The sequence below is a fragment of the Hyaena hyaena genome, unplaced genomic scaffold, assembly GCF_003009895.1.
Source record: "Hyaena hyaena isolate Hyena2069 unplaced genomic scaffold, ASM300989v1 scaffold_104, whole genome shotgun sequence".
NCBI lineage: Eukaryota > Metazoa > Chordata > Mammalia > Carnivora > Hyaenidae > Hyaena > Hyaena hyaena.
This window is the reverse complement of record NW_024080736.1, coordinates 3,749,599-3,766,107: the sequence shown is the minus strand read 5'-3', so window position 1 is coordinate 3,766,107 and position 16,509 is coordinate 3,749,599. Positions and strand designations below refer to the sequence as shown.

The window sequence follows — 16,509 nt, the reverse complement described above, 5'->3', positions numbered from 1 at the left end:
ATGGAAGAATTTGAGGTTTTAGTTTTATTTACATCAAGGAGAGGTTTTCAACTGGAATGGCTCTGTAGGTTCTGTTAACATTCAGAAGCGTCCCTTGGCTCTTGGTGCTAGGCTGCCTGGCCACACCCACCAGTTTGCGGTAATAGAGTCACTTTAACTGTGGATCGTGTCAGGGATGGACAAGCTTTTGAGGGAATTCAGTCAGACCCACATTTCCTAAAACGCTGCTGGCACCATCGCTCATCTCCGGTGAGACCGTCTTTGCGGCAAAATCTGCAATGGCCGCTCCTGGTCTTGGAAGGTGGGAGGGAGAAACCCCTCTTCTCATTTTCCCTTTTTCTCTCCTGCCTCTCTCTCATTCTCTGTCTTTTCCTCCATTTTTAAAATGTTTTAGGGGCGCCTGGGTGGCTTAGTCGGTTAAGCGTCCGACTTTCACTTAGGTCATGATCTCGCGGTTCGTGGGTTCGAGCCCCGCGTCGGGCTCTGTGCTGACTGCCAGCTCAGAGCCTGGAGCCTGCTTCAGAGTCGGTGACTCCCTCTCTCTCTGACCCTCCCCTGCTCACGCTCTCTCTCTCTCTCTCTCTCCTAGAAATAAATAAAACATTAAAAAAATTTTTTTAAATGTTTTATTCATTTCTAGGAGAGAGAGAGAGGCAGTGTGAACAGTGGAGGATCAGAGAGAGAGGGAGACACCGACTCTGAAGCAGGCTCCAGGCTCTGAGCTGTCAGCACAGAGCCCGACGCGATGCTTGAACCCACGAACCGTGAGATCATGACCTGAGACGAAGTCGGACACTTAACCGACTGAGCCACCCAGGTGCCCCTTTTCCTCCATTTAAAAAAAAGAGATATTGAGGCGTATTTTACAGTTACACCTCAGCGTTCACCCTTTGTGAGCGGCCAGTTCAAGGAGCGGTAGTGAATTTGTCCAGCCGTGGCAGCAGCGTGAGGACCCAGCTTCAGAGCAGACTCCTCACCCACATCCTCTTGAGCCCACGTAGTCTCTCCTTCTAGTCCCAGTCCTGCCACCGCTGATCTGTCTCTATAGTTTGGCCTTTTCTAGAAATTGTGTGTAAATAGAATCCTACAATGTTGTCTTTTGTGCCTGGCTTCCTTCACTTAGCATGTGAAGTACTGCATACCCACCATCTTTTATTATTTTTTTGACCTTTGTCCTGCTCTCTCTCATATACACACAAACCTTTTCTGACCTTTTTAAAAATTTTTTTAAAAAATGTTTATATTTGAGAGAGTACCTGACTGGGGAGGAGGGGCAGAGAGAGAGGGAGACACAGAATCCAAAGCAGGCTCCAGGCTCTGAGCTGTCAGCACAAAGCCTGATGTGGGGCTCGAACTCAAGAACCGCAGATCATGACCTGAGCCCCCTGACCGTTTTTTTGTTTGTTTGTTTTTGTGTTTTTAATCTCACGTCTTGGTTTTTGGGCCCTAAGGTGTCAGTAGGAGAGTATTGTAAGGTCCACACACTAAGCCTGACCTAAGTAGTAGGCTGGCCATTCAGCCTGTCACAGTCCCCAGGGTCCAGGATGTGCCACTGTAATGGCGAGGAGCAAGGAGAGGGGGTGGGGAGAGGGCTGAGATACACTTACATCTCCCCAGAGTTTGAGGCCCTGAGCCTTTGCCCAAGGGGACCAAAAAAAAAAAGAAAGAAAGAAAGAAAGCAAACAAGCAAGCACAAAAGGAAGCTGGGTGAATAAAGTCAGTTTACTGAAGATGTGGCTTGATTCCACTCAGGCGGAGGAAGGCCTCCAGGTACCTGCCCTTGGCAGAGGGCCCCCGGGCTGCTGAGTCACCTGCGGCTTCTGGCTGAGGGGGGCCAGCAGCAAGGCAGCCTGCAGGGACCCAACAAGCCCCGGGCTGTTTGGCTTGTGCTGGCTGGGACTGCGCTGGTCGCTGCTGCGGTCTTTGTATTGCTCAGGCCAGACCCTGAGAAGAGAGGGGCACAAAGGGAAACCGGTAATGCAAACACTTTGGCTTCCGTTTCAGTAAAGAGGAGGAGGAGGAAGGGAGGCACATGGGGTCGTAGAAGAAGCGGCTGTGGGGCGGTGTCTTTGCGGAGCTCCCGGACCAGCTCCCTTGCTAGACAACGTGGCTGCTGCTTTCACTTCCATCCCCCAGCTCGGAATCTGGAAAGGAAGAAGGTGTCTCAGGCTGTGGAGCCATGGTGGACAGCGACATCCCTCAGCGGGGGTGTGGCTGGGCTTCCCCTCCTGCCCCCACCCCAGCAGCTGTGCCCGGGCATTCACATATGCGCACACACACACACACACACACACACACTCTCAGTCACTCACTCACCTACTGCCAGACACACACACACACACACACACACACACTCACTCACTGCAGTGCTGGCAACACTGGGAACCCTCGAATGCCCCTGGGGCCTTCCAGCCAGGCCAGCGCAGAGGGGACTGTGAGCCCCTCAACAAAAGCACCTTAGTCCACATCCTCACCTGACCCGTGCGGCAAATGTTTGCAGACTGAATCCTTGGAGGAGTCTTGCCGCCTCTCAGGGTAATGGTCCCCCATAAACCCCCACTTGCTTAGCTGGGCATGGGAGAGGGTTGACCTAGGTCTTTAAGAAATCTTTCAGAGATCAAATGGCTGGAGGTAGAGGGTCCTGTGATGGAAGGACGGGTAGCAAAGAGGTGGTGGGGTGGCAGTGGGGGCCGTGTGGAGGAGGTGGAGTATGGGGGGTCATCTTTATTCTTGGGGGAGCTCTTGGTCCCAATATACTTTTCCCATTGGCATGAGCAAGTGCTCCCTGACTTCTGTGGAAACCACTGAGGAAGGGCAGGGGGTAGGAGCAATTGACAGCCCCCCCCCCAGTGCCTACCTGGGCCCTCTGTGCCTCTGTCTTTGCTACAAGGAAGCCCCAGCCCACGAGCTGCCCCTGTGCCCTGGCCTATTCTGTCCATTCCCCCAAAGCTAGTTGCCTTGACTTGCACCTATGGGGGTGAGGTAGGTGGTCTGGCCCAGCCTTTGATCTGGACTTTCAAGCCTGCACCTGTCCACACCTGTACAGATGGCTGCAGGAGGCATTGTTCCCCTCCGAGGCCTCGGACTTGGCTGTGGTGACAGTCATTTGTGCCAGCTGGGAAGTGCCTGTTAGGGGGGCTGGGTCACAGAGCCATATGGCAAGTGGTGGAACTTGGGCGCACCCACTCAGGAACTGCCTTTACCTGGGTGCTACTGGTGGCATTTGTGTGCTCCAGGTACAGGGGAGGGGGGAACCCAGTGGGAAGGTTGGCATGGACACCACAGACCCTCAAAGAGGTTGGCGTCTCCTTGTGCCATCTGGTGAGCCCCTATGTTTTGTCTTTTTCCTCCCTTTTTACCTAAACTGAGCTAGGGCAGCAGGTCACAGGTGTGACTCGGTTCTGGCAACCCAGCTTAACTAACTGCTGCCAAGCAGGTGAGCCAGGCCAGGCTGCTGGGAAGCAAAGGAGAATGTGGCCAGAGGAAGATGGGAGGCTTGTGCATCTGCCTCTGGCTGCCCCGACTTGTCTTGATCTTGGCCCCCGATGGCGGCCAGCCAAAGCGCGGCACCTGACCAGCATGCCAAGATCGCCCCTGTGTGCAGGATCCTCCTCCATCGGGGCTGTACCCCCCAGGGTCGGGAATGGTGGAGGGAGAGGACCTAGACCCAAATTTCCAGGGGAGCACTGGCTGGCCCCCGCGTTGGGGCGGATCCTAACAGCTAGTCCCAGCTTCCTAGAGGGGAGGGCAAGTGATGATCAGCGGGACCATCTGCCTCTGAGCTACGCAGGGGGGCAGCAGCGCAGCGCCAGGCACTTGCAGGGAGGGCTCTCGCAGGTCTCGGTGGAGACTCGTTTTTTAAAGCAGCGCCCCAGGGATGCTCTTCTCTCGCTCTCCGGAGGGGGCAGGCTGCGGCCCGGGTGAGGCCGCCCCCAGACTCCCGGGGAAAGGCTGCGTCCCCGGGACCGCAGGGCGACAGCGGTCCGCGCTGGGCACTAGGGGTCGCCCCCGCCCAGCCCAGTCCAGTCACCAGGCGTGCGGGCCGCGGGTTTCCCGGGATCAGGAAGAGCCGCCGGCGCCTCCGGGGCGGGAGCTGGGAGGGGCGCCGCCGCCCTGCCGGGAGCCGCGGTCCCCCCGCACCCCCTCCCCCCCGCTCCTCCCTGGCCGGAGATGGGCTCCGGCCCCGGAGGGCGGCCCCGGCCGCGCCCTTTCGGAGCAGGGGCTCTCGCCAAAAGCCGCCGCTGGGACCTGCGAGCGAGGCGCAGAGGCGCTTTCCCCAAGACACAAAGGTCTTTTCTAGATCTCCCCGCTCCCTTCCCGGCTGCCGCAGGGGGAGCAGCGGCCCCGGGACCTGGCGAGGGGGCGCGAGGTCCTCACCCGGCGCTGGGGGACACCGTGGCGCGCGCCCCGAGCTGGCGCACTGGGCTCCTTTTGTGAACAGAGGGAAGCGTCCCCTCCCCGCGTCCCTGAGAACTGTCAGCCCGGGTCCTCAGCGCTGCGTGCCCTGAATAATAAATTGGGTTCTCTGGGGTCGTATCCGGGCCCCACCCTGTGGGGCTTTGAGCTGGTTCGGGTTTCCCAAAGCATCGCCGTGCTCGGCTGCGTCGGGATCACCCGGGGTCCACCGCACGGTCTGAATCCGAATCCCTGGGAAGGGCCCAGGAATCTGCCCTTTGGGTAAATTGCCCAGGTGATTCTGATGGCGAAGCCGGGGTGGGAGTCGCCGTGCTAAACCTTCAACCTGCCTTAGGGCGGGCGGTTGTAAAATTTCTCCCCAGAAGAACTTCTGGAGATGGGATTGTCGCAGCCGCCTCAGTCCTCGGACACGTTTATTCTCCCTGCTGGTGGAGAAATCCTTCCTGAGTCTGGCTGCCAAGAAGGCAGCTGTACTGCCTCCTTTGAGGGACCTTTCTCTGGAGACCTGCTTTCCCCGGTTCAGCCTCTGAATCCCCCTGACCCACCTGACTGGACCATGTGGTGGGAGGATTCAGGACAGCCACTAGCCCTGAATGAATGTGGTCCCTTCCCGTGATGGCTCAACAGCTCCCTTCCATGGTTTCCAAGATAACTCAAGAGGCTCCCCAAGTACTGGAAAATCCCAGCACAGGCAAAGGGGGAAAAGCCTGTAGCCAGTCCTCCGGCCCACCTGACTAGCCCATCTTCCCTGTGGCTGGCCCTTGTCCTTGACTTTCAGGATGAGTTAAAATTCTTATCTGCTGTGCCCCCAGCCTACTCCGGCTCGCTTTCCCGACTGCTGCAGCTAGACTTTCCCAAGCTTGGTGGGGTTACTTTTGCCTCTGGGTGGTGGTCATTACTTCCTTCCATAATATGAGGTGTAACGCAGGGAAAAAGAGTAAGTTAGCAAAAACACCCTCAGAATGGCAGGGCTGAACCCCCAAACCTACTTTCATTTTCTTCCGGTCTGGGTTGTGGGTAATTTCTTGACAACTAGGAGAAAGAAGACAAATGAAAAATGAATTTTTTTTCCCCTCCAAAGCAATTGTGAACAGATGTATAATTCCCTAGTCTCAGGAATGTTCCAGGAATCCCTTATATCACCTTAAAGGGGCAGAGGTGCCAAGGGCAGTGTTGATACTCAGCACCTGAGGGCTCAGCCTCTTCTAAGGACAGAGGGGAGATGGCCCTGGTCACCTTTGCTGGTGGTTCAAGGCTTCTAAATGTGGCCATGTGCACAGACATGCTTCCTTTCAGCAATTGATCTGAGTAGCAGAATCCCATTCTCAATGGCCCGAATCACATCTACAAGCGTGGGGGTGAAGGCCATGCTAATTGGCCACTTGCCTCACCACTGGCTTTTAAACAATCGGTTGTATTCTCTGCCCGGCAGGAAGCAGCAGGCCCATCAAGGCTCTGGGCTCCCTCTTTGTTCTGACTTTATGGCATTTTATGCCACAATAAGAAACCCTGTGTACTCCGTGGGAGCCCATTGTGCCAGGCTGCAAGGATGTGGGCTCCTGTGTAGAAGGGCTGGTGCCCTTCCCCCAGCAGAAGAGGGGCTTTGTGACAGGCTGGAGGGTGTGCCAGACACTGTGTGGAGGTAGCTGTGGCCCCTGGGCCCCCATCACCTGCAGGCCAGGGGGAGGGCAGAAGGATGGACTCTGTCCCAAGTAGCAGTCCTGGGTGCCTGGTAAGTTCTGCATCAGGGCTGCGCTACCCACTGGCCCCATGCCCTCCGGGCTGCTGAGACGGCCTCACCCCTACCTAGACCCAGAGCCAGGTGACCGCATCTGTATGAGCCAGGCCTCATTCCTTAAGGAAATGCCATCTGGGTGAATACGGAAGTTTTCCCAAATGAGGGCCAAGCCTGGGCCTCAAATACTTTGGGTAGACTTGGTCCTTTGAGCCAAGAGTTTTGGGGTTTGTATGGAACAGTGTGAATGGGAGGGCCTGGAGAAAGTTCCTGTGACCTCCCACGGGAATGAGCCAGTGGGGTTTCAGAGCTCCTTCGAGACCCTGCCCGCCTCCTGGGCCGGCCGCTGCTCCCCCTGCCCCTCTTCCCAGTTTTACACGGGTGGACGTTTCCCTGCAGGTGAAATGTCAGTACAGCAGGGATGCGTGCTCACTCCAGGAGATCACAGGCGCTGTCACGATCCCTGGAAGGCCTGGGGTCCCTTCTACCCTTTGCCTTTTAGCTCATGGACCGAGATTGCCTCTATTGTTTGAGGTAGTTTATGGAAGTCAGCACTTAGGGGCAGAGGGGAGCTGTCATGGGCAAGCGGGGAGAGGAATTCAGGGTACGAGTACATTTCACTGAGGAAATGGAGGGCATGATACAGACAAAACCTATGGCTAGGAGAAAGCCCAGGGGGCTTTGGGGGTAAGGACCCTGAATAATGGAGTACCTCACAGGGGGAAGGAGAGGGAGAGAGGTGAGGAAAGGCGAGTCCATTTAGTGTCCCCACACAGGACAGCCCTGTGTACCCATCAGCTTAACAGGCAGCTGGTGGGGTCTTGAGTTCTCTGGAGATCCCTCCACCATGGGCATTTGGAAATGGCCAATTTTCTGCTGGGCCCTTGTAGAGAGTAACAGTCAGGGTTTCCTTCAGCCCGGACTTCACTCTGTACCCTCCCTGACTCCAGTGCCCCCACCTGGGCCCCCTAATCCATCCCACGACCCTTCACGCAGCTACTCCAGTTTTCACTCAAAAATGCAAATCTCCTGGCCTGCCAGCCTCAGGCTAGAGACCCTTCCACAGCCTTCCAGAGCTGCACACAAACTCTCCACCCCCTGCCCCCTGCCTCTGTCTCCACACTCACTTCCTGCCAGCCCCAGCCACACTCACCTCCTTGACTCTCTCAAACACACAAGTCTTCCTCATTTCTCTGAGCCTCTGCCTTTCCTTCTGCATGAATGCCCTTGCCCTCACCACCGACCCTTGTCCAGCTGCTAAACTCTCCAAGATTCGGTTCAGACAGCAGCCCCTCAGCTGATCGGGTGGGGAGAGCAGGAATGGAAGCAGCTTTGGCACCAGGCTTCCCAAGCAGTGGGAAGGCCAACGGCAAAGGGTACAACCCAACTGGATTAAAAGCAAGCCTCTTGAAACCTTAGCTCGTGTCTCTGAAAAACGTGCCTGGACAGTCGGTCCTGGAGAAGGAGTGGTAGGAAAGGGTGAGATCGGTGGTTCCTCCCATACCCCAACTGCTCTGTGCTCTTCTTCTTCTTTTTTTTTTTTTTAATGTTTTTTATTGATTTCTGAGAGAGAGAGACAGCGTGAGCAGGGGAGGGTCAGAGAGAGAGGGAGACACAGAATCCGAGGCAGGCTTCAGGCTCTGAGCTGGCTGTCAGCACAGAGCCCGACGCGGGGCTCGAACCCACGAACCGTGAGATCATGACCTGAGCTGAAGTCGGACACCCAACCAACTGAGCCACCCAGGCGCCCCTGCTCTGTGCTCTTCTGCACGTGGCTCCATCTTCCGTCATAAAGCACAGTTTTTGATACTCTTTGTTACATGCTTATCTCTCTTCAGAGACCCTTATAGGCAAGGAGTTTATATTCCCAGAATTTAGTTTAGAACCTGGCACATAGTAGGCATACAGAAATTCTTTGAATATAATAAATCTATATACCTTGCACTTGAGAGGGTTCCTTTATCTAGAATACTGTTTACTCTCCACAAGTTTGTGCTATCACGTTCTCTAAAACATAACTCAAAACTCACTTCCTGCAGAGTAGGTTTTGGTTTATTAGTTATTGATTTGAGCATCAAAGATTACTGAGCACCTACTATGCGCCAGGTATTTTCTAGGCACTGGAGGGTGGTGGGGCACAAAGAGAGATAAGAATTCCAAGCCCAAGCTGCCAGTGACCACCGCCCCCCCCCCCCCGCCCCAACCCCCAGCAGACCATGACCTCATTTGTCAGTCATTTAGCATTTTGTTAATCCCTGGAGTCCATAGTGCCTGGGACATGATCATCAAAGACGATTCACTGTATGCCCAGATCTTCAGAGAGGTGTAGAAGCCCTGGCTTTGCCTTCAAGTAACACAACCTCATGAAGAAGACAAATTGTTTGTTTACGGGATCACTGGAAACCCCAGAAGTCCCAGCCAGGGAAGATCTTGTTAATTCACAGCCTTTGGAAATCACTGGATCGACTGGTTCTCTTGACCAAGTGCTACTTTCCAGTTATTTCCAGTCTTTATAAATAGGTGAGTCTCATCTTCCCACTTGGTTGGAATGGGACAACATGGCATCCTGTCTGGCGGCCACTTTCTCGGATTCCCATCCCAGCACCTGATACGGGCCACGGCATGAATGAAAGAGTGAGTGAATGATCATGGCCACGGCCAAGCATTCATCCCCGTGTGTTTTAATGAGACACAACCAAGGAGCCAGATGTGAATGGGCTCTCCAGTTCTGATAGGTAAAGGAGAGAAGGGTTTTTTCCTCTAACATAGTGCCTTTTTTTTTTTTTTCTACGTGTTACCCTCAGATTCTTAGTATTTTCTACAAGAAGATACTGAGACTCAAATCCAGGAGAGTATGAATTTGACAAACACCATTTGTTTTCCTCCCTCCATTTGGGTCCCTCTCAACTGGCTCTTTGTACTGGTTATTGCTTGGTGGTTTTAGTGTGTGAGATCTATGTCAGGGTTTCTCAAATGAAATGGAAGCCTAAGAGCATTGCCCTGTCCATTCGGCTTCCTTCTGCCTTGGTTCCCAGATTGTTCCTGGTGTCACTCCTTCCTTCTCTAGGATAGTTTTACCAGAAAGTTCTATAGACTCAATGCCTTAGGGCCTTGGTTTTCACCCATGGGTTGTACTGTACATTGTCCTCTCCTGTTTGCCCTGCAGTCCCGGAGGCTAGCATTGCTTACATTAGCCTGCTGACGTTTTAGCCATCTGTCGCCTATATCAAATCCTGGGTGCTTTGAAGTTCAATGTGCAATAAAAAGTTCATTTAAAAAGATGTGGAATCATGAAAATAAGGTTACAGAAATGTTAACAAAGGATCGTTTCCTGCTTCCTGTCTTTTTTTTTTTTTTTAATGTAGTTCTCTGAGGAATTTATGTCACCATTAAATCTACGCAAGAGTTAAAGGAAGGACAGGCCTGGGTCAAAAAGAGGGTGAGATTCCTGAGAAGATATCTTGGCCAAGACCCAGCCTGTTTTCTTAATTGAGAGCTTGAGGTCTAAGGGGAGAATTTACACCAGAAAAAAAAAAAAAAAGGAGGGACAAATCTAGAACGCTTAGGACTAACGGTTTGAACCCAGCATTGCTAATAGGGATGGCTCAGTAGCCTGCTGCTGTTGCAAGGTCTGTGGCGGTGTCAGGACCCCTTGGAATCACTGGGTTCCAGTCTCTAGGCAGGCACTTCTTACCCTCTTGAGGAGGAAGAGGAGAGAGACAGGAAGTGGGGGACAGAGAAGAGAAAGTCAAGAGAAAGAGAGGTGCATAGGGAAGAGGTGGCAGAATGTCACTAAAACTGCCTTGTGAGACCACTGGTGGCTCGCCCATTGTGCACACTGCCTTGCTTTGCAGTCAGGACCTCCTGGCAAGAGCAGAGGTCAAGTTTCAAGCCTCGACGGCCGTTAAACACTAAAATCAGACCAATCCCTGGCATGACTTTAAGGTAAATGAGGTGCCCCTGTCCCGCTGCAGAGTGCGCTTTCCTGACCTGGCCGTGGACAGGCATTTAGCCAAGAGGGAAGTCCCTTGGGGCTCTGCGTTCTCACTGGACAGTGTCCAAATGTACATCTTGCTGGACTTTGCTAAGTCCAGGATCCAATTAGTAGCAGAGCCAGGCTTCTCCCTCCAAACTATGTGGCCTCCTAGAGGGTTCCTGGTTCTCTTGTTAAAGGAAGGGCAGCCCCAGATGATCATTCCCGGTAAATACATTGTCCCCTCTCTAGTGACAAATGGGACACGGCCGACACCTTTATTTCCTGGTCTAACACGTGCAGAGACACCGGAATAACACACTCTGGGAGCCACAGCAAAATAAACAGTTCTCCTTAGGGGAAGGCCCCTGTTTTTCACAGACCCTCCATGCTTGGGCCATGGGCACGCCTAACAACCTTGCCAGTCTCTGTTTTGGGGGGCAAATATCTGTAGAGACTCACTTGCTTACATGACCATGAATGACCATTTAATTGCTATTTTTGTTTAACAGGAAGCAATTGTGTGATTATCCCTTACTTTTCAGCCAGAAGGCCCACTGTGCTTTTGCTTAGGAGCCACTACATCTTAGTCCTAATTATGACAGTGCCATATTCCTACCAAGTGACCGTGAAGACCTCAACAGATTGCACATGTATTAAACGACGCTGCAAGGTTTAGGGACTGCTGCCGGACAGCCCGGGTCAGAGCCACACTCACCCTTTCTCTTACGACTCGGTTGTAGTTGCGTCTCATGAGTTCTGCAAACCTCTGTTCATAGAGGTGAAGCAGCAGCACCAGGTACAAGCCTGAATTCATCAGCTCATTTTGTGCCTAAATACGGAAAAGAGACTCCTAAGTGCGTCTGTAAACCATTCATGGTCTAAATCACAGGGTGGAGGGTAGTAAGGACCCCGGTAACAAGAAGTGGGACGAGAGCCCAACCCCCAAGGCAAGGCCTGCCTTTGGGGATCAGAGAACAGAGCAAGAGCGAGGGGGATTCAGGGTAGAAGCTGGAACTCTTTTTTTTTGTTTAATTTTTAATGTTTTATTTATTTCTGAGAGAGAGAGAGACACAGTGTGAACAGGGGAGGATCAGAGAGAGGGGGAGACACAGAATCCGAAACAGGCTCCAGGCTCTGAGCCGTCAGCATGGAGCCCAACACGGGGCTCGAACCCACGAACCGTGAGATCATGACCTGAGCTGAAGTCGGACGCTCAACCGACTGAGCCACCCAGGCACCCTGAGGCTGGAACTCTTTACTGCTTAGTGGAGGATGCCCTGGAAAAGCCCCGCGCTCCAGGCTCAGTCCCGTGCCATGAACGTTTATTGAGCAGGTATGCGTCGAGGCCGTGAGCCGGGTGTTGGGAACATGAGGTCCCGCCGGGAGCCCATCGTCTGATGTGGGACAGCCTTGTTCAGAGACAGTCCCGGTACCAGCTGCAGGTGTCACGTGCCACAGCGGAGATGCATGGGGCAAGAGAGACCAGTTTACTATGACCTGGGGAAGGCCCCTTGGACGGTCCCGAGTGGATGGGAGCGCGCTGGGTGGGCTCTGTGGGTTGGTGAGGGCCTTCCAGACACAGCCACTGAATGTCAGCAAAGGCGTAGGGGTGGAGAGAGCAGAGCACGTCTTGGGTAGCACTCCCTACTCACCAGTGTGGCTGGAGTATATGGGGAAGGTGTTTGTCTTGGGTTGAAAAGTTGTTTTGGCCTGGGCTGCGAGATGGGAGGTGGGAGCGTTATCAGGCAGAACCGAGTTTGGTTGCCCTGCTGTGTGTCTATGCGTGGCTAATGGCCCCTGAGCAGAGGAGTAAACACAATAAGATGTGCGTCTCTGGAAGGCAAACTCTTCTGTGCGAGAATTTGGAACACAGATGCCACGGACGTATTGTTTTCCTAGAATCCTTGTTTGTCCAGAGAAAAGTCCCCAGGCCTTAGTTCTATATGTTTCTCTCTCTGTAATTGGACTTAATGATGGTCTCACCTAAGGCCCCCTGGCCCTGGATGGTCTGTTAGCATTAAACTCCCCGAGAGTGAGCTGAGCATGTGCCCAGTAGAGTCCCAGATGGACTGTGAACCTCAGGGCCTTGGCTCGCCTCTTCCTCATTCCGTCAGTGGGCTTGTTTTGTGCTTCTGTTTTGAATGCCCACTTCCTCCTTTCACAGGACTTCCTTCACAGCATCTCCTCCTTGCAGAAGCCTTCCTGATGAACCTCTTTCGCTCTGATCATTCTTTGACTCCCTGATTCCTAAGTCTTTATGTTGTACGCTGCATCTTGCACTTGTTAATGTTTTTGCTTTTCCTCGGCGGGTGTGTTGTGTTTTATTTTTCTCGCGGGTGCTGGGAACACAGGGAGGTCAGCAGGAAGGGTCTGGCTGTCTGGCTGAGGACAGCTCCTCTGTCCTCAGTGCCTTTGGTGGTCTGTGCCGCAAGGCCTGTGGACCCTTCCTGGACCTTCAATAAATTAGGGGTGTTAGTAACCCTCCCCCTCTGCTTTGTTTCCCCACCTGGCCTCCCACCAAATCCCCATGGGATGGGAAGGGCCAGACCAAGCTCAGAAGCCCCTGGGATGCTAAAACCCCCTGGAGAGAACATGGTCCTCTGCATCACCCTGGGGGAAGGTCAGAAGTGTGACTATTTCCCTGAAGCTCAGACCTGACATGGTGACCACTCAGTGCTTTTCCATTCCTTCTGGGCCCATCTCCCTGTTCGCATTGCATCGATGGCAGCTCAGGAAGCTAGTGCAGGACACACCTCTTCCAGAACAAAACAGCTGCCAGAAGAGGTGCCCAGGTTGAGCAAGGATCGGAGCATTCTTTCTTCTGGATCAGGTCCAATTCTGGATCTTGACTATTGGCCCCAAGGTCACAGCTCAAGGCCCCTCCGCTCTCCCACAGACCTGTCTTTAATGGCTCTAGTCAGCTGTCCTTAGCAGTTAGCCTACTATTTTTAGCCTTTGGTCTTGTTTTCTATGCTCTCCTGACCTTGGCCTAGAGCGGGCAGAGAGGAAGTTGCTCGTTTTCACTTTTTTTCTACTTGCCTCCTCCCACCTGACTCCTTGCAGTCTGTCTCACAAGCTACCGCCTCTGGGAAGCCTTCCTAACCCACCCTTGGGCTCCTCCCTGCACACCCAGCCGTGTCCCTGGCGGTGGCCTCCCGCAAGCTGCCACTCGTTTTCTCTCCAGCACCCTCTTCGTCAGTAAGCCTTTGTGCTCAGACACTCCGATGCATAATGGCAAATCAATCAGCTAGAAAATGGCTTGGAACTATCAGGTTTGTCAAAGCATTCAGGGAAATCATTTACTTTTTATGACTCAATAAGGCCTGGAGGCATGCAGATGGGGAAAATATCCACTAATGTTTTCTGCAGATAATTTGAAAAGTCACTTCTAGCAGATTGTGTCTCTTCTCTGGCCTGTGGGAGGGAACCTGTCACGTGGCACCATAAATCTCACTGGCCGGGGCCCCTTGATGTGCGCCCTTTGCAGAGTGTGGGATGCGCCACAGAGGGGCTGGGCTGACCAATCAGAGCACGCATTTGCTGGTGAACTCAGTCATCTTCTGCTCCGAGCCACAAGTGGGAGGGACTTGTTATCAGAGAGAGTTCCAGGGCATTTGTTGGGCAAGGGCAAAATGAGCTAGGTTTTGGAGCGTTATTTTTGGTAGCTGCTCCCGACCCATTCTGGTGGGGCATTAACACCCATGTGCAGTGTAGGCAGGAGGTTGGCGCGGGGGCGGGGGTGGGGGAAGGAGGCTCGAAAGAAGGAGGCTCATGAAGCCATGGACACGAGCCCTGAAGAACTCAGGCTGCCTGCCAGATGTTTTTCTTTCTTTTCTTCCGCCTCCCCCCCAGCCCCCCTTCATTTTGTTAATATTCATTTGGGCCAAGAGATTTGCTACCTATGGAAATTCTAGAAGCAGACAGCCTGGCTGAATGTCCTATGAAGTCTTCAGATGTGTTCAAGAGATGCTCCCAGGTGTGAGGGTGATTAGGTGGCTGCGTGTGTCCAAGGACATCTGTCCGTGGCTGAGATGGAGCAAAGCCAGGCCTGTGCTGCAGAGCAATGACAGCCAGAGGCCCGCTGAGACCCTCCTGTGCTGCTGGGCAAAGAAGAGAGCAGCACATCTCCATCACGCAGTGGGCGTGGGCCCCCAGAGTGGGCAGCCTGGGGCCATCGAGTGCTAAGACTTTGGGCAGAGTTTGAACTGTGCCTGGCCAAAGTGACTCCATTTATAAAAAGGGGAGAAGTAAACTCTATCCTGCCTGTTTTCCCCAAGGTGTTTATGGCAAACTGAGCTATTATAAGTGGACGTGGTATTTTGCAAAACAAAAATATCCTGCAAGAGGCAGGAATGAAAGATAAGGACTCAGGGCAAGGGCCACTTGTGCCTTGTCTGGTCCTGTGCTCATGCCTAGCCCTGTACCCGGTACGTGGTGTGTATGCAATAAATATATGTACAGATGAAAGGATGACAAAAATGTATAATTTTGGACCAGACAGTGGCCCATTTAGCCATGTCTTTTGACCCTCGTCACTCCCAACTTGAATATGCATCTGAAAGGGCCTTCTAAAACATAGCTGCTGGGGATCACCTGGGTGGCTCAGTCGGTTAAGCATACGACTCTTGATTTCAGCTCAGGTCACGATCTCATGATTTGTGAGATCAAGCCCTAGGCTAGCATCAGGCTCCGTGCTGTCAGCATGGAGCCTGCTTGGGATTTTCTCTCCCTCTTTCTCGGCTCCTCCCCTGCTCTCTCTCTCTCAAAATAAATAAATAAACTTAAAGAAAAAAAAGTAGTTGCTGGGTACCACCTCTCCTCTTCCCCCAGATTCTGATTCAGTGGGTCTGGGGGATAGAGCCAAAGAATGTGTATTTCTAACAAGTTCCCAAGCGATGCTGACACTACAGTTCGTGGACAACCCATCTCAGAGAACCACTGCTCTAAGCTAAGGATCAACAATTAGTGGCCAATCAGCTGAATGTAGCTTGGGGATGTGCTCTGGTTGGAAGGAAGGAAGGGAGGAAGGAAGGAAGGGAGGGAAGAAAAGGATGGAAGGAAGGAAGGATGGAAGGAAGGAAGGAAGGAAGGACGGAAGGAAGGAAGGACGGAAGGATGGACGGACACGAACTTTTCCAGCTGGGAGACAGTACCCTCCATTTTGCCTCTGTTGCCACCGCTCTTTATTATAATGGCGCCTGCAGGATTCCAACCGTTTGTTACGGGCCTGGCCTCCACGGCATCTGAGTGTACAATCTGTGATCTAAACTATACTTCAGCCTGCTTTCTCCTGGCCCGTCCTGGAGTTAGGAATTTAGTTCAGGCTCTGTTCAGGGGTTCTTCCTTGTAACCTGACACCGAGTGCCCCAGCCAGAGCCAGGTCTGCCGCCTACTTCCCGGGTGAGGAACGTCACACAGGACTCATCCTTCCTGGGCAGCGCCCACAGAGGGTACGGATGCTTTTGGGCTTACTTTCCAGGCACCCTTGAGTAAGGAGGGTGGGAGGGTTGAGCTCTCGCAGTCCTGACAGGCCTATGATTGTGCCACCAGGTGCCAGTGGCCTCAAAGTGCTTAGTCCAGGTCCTGGGGTCCCTGCAGTTGCTTCTGCTTCATGGGGCCACTCTGCACACAGCCGGTAGTAGCTCCTAATCCAGCCACTGGAAGCCGAGTAACAAGCCTTGACCCTGCGGGGCCTACAGGGACCATCCGGGATCTGAGGGACAGGGGATAATCACATTTCAATGCCCTGTCAGGGCGCATGGGCAGCATTCACTCTGTCCCTACTCAGGTGCATTGAACCAAACCAGGAAAACACTGGTCTAAGCCCCACCACACCTCAAAGCCATGGACAGTGCTGCCTGGACAGCCAGTGGGCATGACTGCGATCTGGGATCAGATCTTGAGTCAGGTGTCTCAGATTTTGCCCTCAAGGGCACGTGGATAGAGGGCTCCCTCCTCTTTTTCCTTCCTGGTCTTAAACGTCTCTTCCTCAGGGAAGCCTTCTCTGGTCCTGAGAACGGGTTAGGCCTCTTCGTGGCTGTTCCCACAGCTGCTTGCACATCCCTTGTGATGCTCCCCGACTAGGGTTACGCCCTTCCCGTTAGAAGGAAGTGACTGTGTTTGTCTTGGGCACCTAGGCATCTCCAGCACAGCATCTGATATATAGTAGGCATTCAATATGTGTTTTATTTTTTTTTTAACTTTTTATTTTATTTTTTTTACAAATAGTTTATTGTCAAATTAGTTTCCACATAACACCCAGTGCTCATCCCCACAAGTGCCCTCCTCCATGCCCATCCCCCCCTCCCCCCCACATCCATCAGTCCTCAGTTTTTGTCAGCATTCAAGAGACTCTCATGGTTTGCCTCTCTCCCTTTCCCCC

General features: G+C 53.1%; 1 protein-coding gene across 4 annotated transcripts in view; it reads right to left on the bottom strand.

Moving 5' to 3' along the window:
• Nucleotides 1-2,037: 2,037 nt before the first annotated feature.
• The window catches only part of MARCHF10 (membrane associated ring-CH-type finger 10), an 85,993-nt gene continuing 71,521 nt past the window's right edge, over nucleotides 2,038-16,509 (bottom strand). For 3 of the 4 annotated variants that reach the window (XM_039235995.1, XM_039235994.1, XM_039235996.1), the window contains exons 11-13: nucleotides 10,843-10,956; nucleotides 5,406-5,448; nucleotides 2,038-2,144 (exon numbers count right to left, since the gene is read on the bottom strand). In XM_039235995.1, the coding sequence (XP_039091926.1) occupies nucleotides 2,098-2,144; nucleotides 5,406-5,448; nucleotides 10,843-10,956 (204 nt within the window). In that variant the 3' untranslated portion in view covers nucleotides 2,038-2,097. Of the gene's footprint in view, nucleotides 2,145-4,751; nucleotides 4,842-5,405; nucleotides 5,449-10,842; nucleotides 10,957-16,509 lie in introns of those variants that run through there. The other variant, XM_039235997.1, reaches the window with a different exon arrangement.